At 58.9% G+C, this 3,757-nt stretch overlaps 1 protein-coding gene and 1 pseudogene across 1 annotated transcript; both read right to left on the reverse strand.

Moving 5' to 3' along the window:
* LOC106724098 lies at positions 1-1,202 on the reverse strand (annotated as a pseudogene).
* On the reverse strand, positions 1-3,751 carry LOC102260771 (patr class I histocompatibility antigen, B-2 alpha chain). The gene is made up of 5 exons (XM_014530124.1): positions 3,453-3,751; positions 2,604-2,879; positions 2,379-2,480; positions 1,929-1,961; positions 1-1,603 (listed from the first exon to the last, which is right to left on the reverse strand). The coding sequence occupies exons 1-5, from the start codon at positions 3,706-3,708 to the stop codon at positions 1,599-1,601; spliced, it is 672 nt and encodes a 223-aa protein (XP_014385610.1). The 5' UTR covers positions 3,709-3,751; the 3' UTR covers positions 1-1,598.
* Positions 3,752-3,757: the final 6 nt, after the last annotated feature.

Below are 3,757 nucleotides of genomic sequence, written 5' to 3' on the forward strand. Positions count from 1 at the left end.
AAAAAACCAATACACTTTCTGTGGGGATGACAAATATCAGTATTAGGAAATCCAATTATACAAAAATACTACATCTAGTTGTGTAGATATATTATGCTTTGGGGACATACATTAGGTGGCGCTCATTACACAGTGACTATAGGGTAACTACCATGAAGCACAGAACTGTAGCGGCCACAGCTGCAGGCCCTGGGCCTCTCTGCTGAGCACGTTGGGAAACTGGATGCCCCCTCCAGAGGCCCGACCAGGAAACCTGCTCAGGAGTCCAGCCCTGAAGGGGCAGCTCCCAGAGTCCCTGGCAGCTGACAGAGGCCAGGCAAGCACGTGAGTGATGAAGTAGTTACAGCCTCACTCACAAAAGCTACCATTTCTCCTTCTAGAAAGAAGCAGGAAGGGAAGGAATTCCTTGAATCCGCGCCTGGCGTGTCAGGTGGGAGCGCAGAGGAGGCTGGGAGAGCGGTGGCAGGAGACCGGCGGGGCCAGGTGGGCTGGATCCTTCATAACCATGGTTGGCTCCTAAGCACTGGTAGCAAGGTGACTTCTGATTTGTCATCTCAGGTAAATTACAGATAAATGGAAAAGGCCCGGAGTCATACAGGAAAATTAATAAACGGCGCTTCCAAACTGCTCGCAGCAGGCTCTCCACACGGGAACCCTGATTTCTTCTTCCCGCGTCTGGCTTGCAGAGTAGCTCCCATGGCCATTTCCAAACCTCCCTCCCTCCATCTTCGGTCTTTGCTGAGCATTCCGTGTCCCATAAGCGCCAGTCCTATGGCATCTCTCCCCTTCTTCCGCTTCCACCGCTCCTGCTGCATCTTGGCGGCTCCCCTATGGGCTCATCCTTCCCAAGATCCTACTCGCTCCCAGCCAGGACTATGGGCTCATGGGGACAGAAATGCTTGACCTGCGGAGGCCCTTTCTCTGGGATGTTCTCTAAACCCTCAGGGCTGTCAGTGGAGAGACACATCCGGAGAACATCTGTGTCCGGGCAGGAGAGGGAACTCCAGCCACCATCCTCCTCCTGCCCAGCTGTGCCCTCAGAAGCCCGCTCGGCCTGCTCTCCATCGCCTTTCCTGCCTGCCCCCTCCTTCCCACGCACCGGAGGTTCCTGCACCCCTGGGAACCGGGTCTTTGTAAGAACAATGAGCCAGCAAGTCTTGCTACCAGCGCCATCACCAACCATCACCGATTTCCCTGGATGACAGCCATTGCTGACAAAGGTGCTGCAGGACGCACGCGACGCCTGTGAGAGAAGCTCTGCAAAGGACCTTGACCTTCTCAGGTGAAAGGTGCTCGGGAGCCGGTCCGACTTCGGCCTCGCTAAGCCCACAAAGCTGGTCCCGTGTCCCAAGCTCCGTTCTTGGCAAGAAATGAACAAACCAGGTCACATCCAAAACCTCATTTCAATACAGAGCAGGAAGTTGCAGCTCAGAGCACGAGGAAATAAAGACAGCGATAGTGAGGGCGCAGCACCACCTCTGCTGGACAGGAAAGTGTGGAGTGTAGGACAGGGCCAGCGCCCCAAACAGAGGTTCTTGAGTCAGGAAGTGGGAGCGAGAACACATCTTCCATCACTCAGTCCCCACAAGGCAGCTGCCTCACGCTGTGGAGGACAAGCATCACGAACAAGTTTAGGTCAGTGGCTGTAACTGGTGACATTCTCAAAGCCCACTTCATGCTCACAGTGTCCCACAGACTCCCCACCACCCAGTCCTCCCCTCTGCCACCCCTCCCCACGGCAGGGTCCCCCCTTTAGAAGCCGAGAGACACATCAGAGCCCTGGGGGTTGTCACTGCCTGGTGGGGACACACAAGGACGGGGTCAGAACCCCAGGGCAGGAGACTAAGGAGGAACCATGGGGGTGAGGTCCCCCATGGACTCCCGTCTGTAATCTTCCAGGGTCTCAGGGGTCTCCCCTCCATACTCACTGGCAGCCTGAGCATAGCTCCCTCCTTTCCCACCTGCGGGAAGAAAACATCCCGTAAGAGACCAGGGAGGAGGTAGGGCCATGAGGTCCTAAAGGAAGCCCTAGTCCTGGGCCCCAGAGAAGTATCCAGAATCCTGTGTAGAGACCCAGGGCAGGATCAGGAAACCTGAGGGCAGTGCATGGGTGAGGACTGGACCCACCGCCCTCCTGGAGGTCTTTGCTCAGCAGGGACCTGCCCTCTGACCGGGGACTGCTGGGAACTGGGTCCCCACCACCAGCACCATCAGGTGATAAGTGGGTCCCTCATTTTCCCACGGGCCTCACTACAGAGTAAGTGTGAGCACAGAGCCCCACACTTGGGGATGGTGCTTCCCATGAAGGAGGCGAGACACACGTCTACCTGGGCTTGAACCCCCAGTGGGACAGACACTCAGACCCCACCCCTGCCCACCTGAGCGCCTCCTCTTCCACATCACAGCTCCAGCCACAGCTCCCAGCAAAACCAGGCCCCCAGCGATGCCCATGATGATGAAGATGAAGGTTTGAGGAGGCTCTGGGAGGAGAAGGGAAGGGAGGGTGAGTGCCCTGACCCCAGGCCTCAGTCCCGACCCCACTGAGGTCCCCCAGGGCCCCTGCTCCCCTGAGAAGAGGCTCTGTGCCCACGGTCCCTCCTCACCCCATCTCAGGGTCAGGGGCTCAGGCAGCCCCTCATGCTGCACATGGCACGTGTATCTCTGCTCCTGTCCAGGGGGCACCCCCACGGCCGCCCACTTCTGGAAGGTGCCGTCCCCCGCAGGCCTGGTCTCCACCAGCTCCATGTCCTGGGTCTGGTCCTCCCCGTCACGCTGCCAGGTCAGGGTGATGTCCGCAGGGTAGAAGCCCAGAGCCCAGCACCTCAGGGTAACCTCACTGTCAGAGACGGGGTGGTGGGTCACGTGTGCCTTTGGAGGGTCTGAAGGGAGGAGAGAAAATGCAGGAACTTTGCATCCACCATGGGACACTCCAGCAGCACCCATGTGACCATCCTGAATGTGGGCAGCACACCTGGGGGTGGGGGAGGGAGCACACAGCACACACATCAGCCTGGACAGAGGCACCTGGAAGGCCCTCCTAGTCTTTAGAAAGTTCTAGAATCAGAGAGACACAGCCCAGGCCACGAGGCAGGTCTCTGAGGGGAGAAAAGGGATTTGTGGTCCTGACCTGGGTGGAGGCCACGTGACTCAGAAAAGCTGGGGTGAGGCCTCAGACACAGTGGGTGTGGGCAGCGCACAAGGCCTGAGAGAGAATGTCCCCGTGGGTTCTAATAGCGGATGGGCTATTTCAGGGGGGTCTCCCTGCACCCCAGGATAACCTGCACTCCTAACTGTCCCTTAGAGGAGGGGGGTCCTCTGGTACCTGACCTAGACATCCAGGGGGGCTTCCTCCCTGACCCCAAGGGGGGGTGTCTGACACTGACCCCCTGTCCTGTCTCCTTGTAGCAACCCCAGTTCCGGGGAGAGGGGGGCGGCCCCAGGGCCCCTGGTACCTGCGCGCAGCAGGGTCTCCTTCCCTTTTTCCAGGTAAAGGCGGAGCCACTGTAGGCACTCCCCCTCCAGGTAGTTACTCCTACGCTCATGGAAACGGGTAGCCTCCCACTTGCTCTTGGTGATCTGAGCCGCCATGTCGGCCGCAGTCCAGGAGCGCAGATCCTCGTTCAGGGCGATGTAGTCGGCGCCATCGTAGGCCCACTGACTGTACCCGCGGAGGAGGCGCCCATCGGGTCCCATGTCGCAGCCAAGCATGCACTGGAAGGTGTGAGACCCTGACCCCGCCCCTAAGTCAGCCCCGCCC

Source organism: Myotis brandtii, unplaced genomic scaffold (genome assembly GCF_000412655.1).
Source record: "Myotis brandtii unplaced genomic scaffold, ASM41265v1 scaffold720, whole genome shotgun sequence".
Lineage (NCBI taxonomy): Eukaryota > Metazoa > Chordata > Mammalia > Chiroptera > Vespertilionidae > Myotis > Myotis brandtii.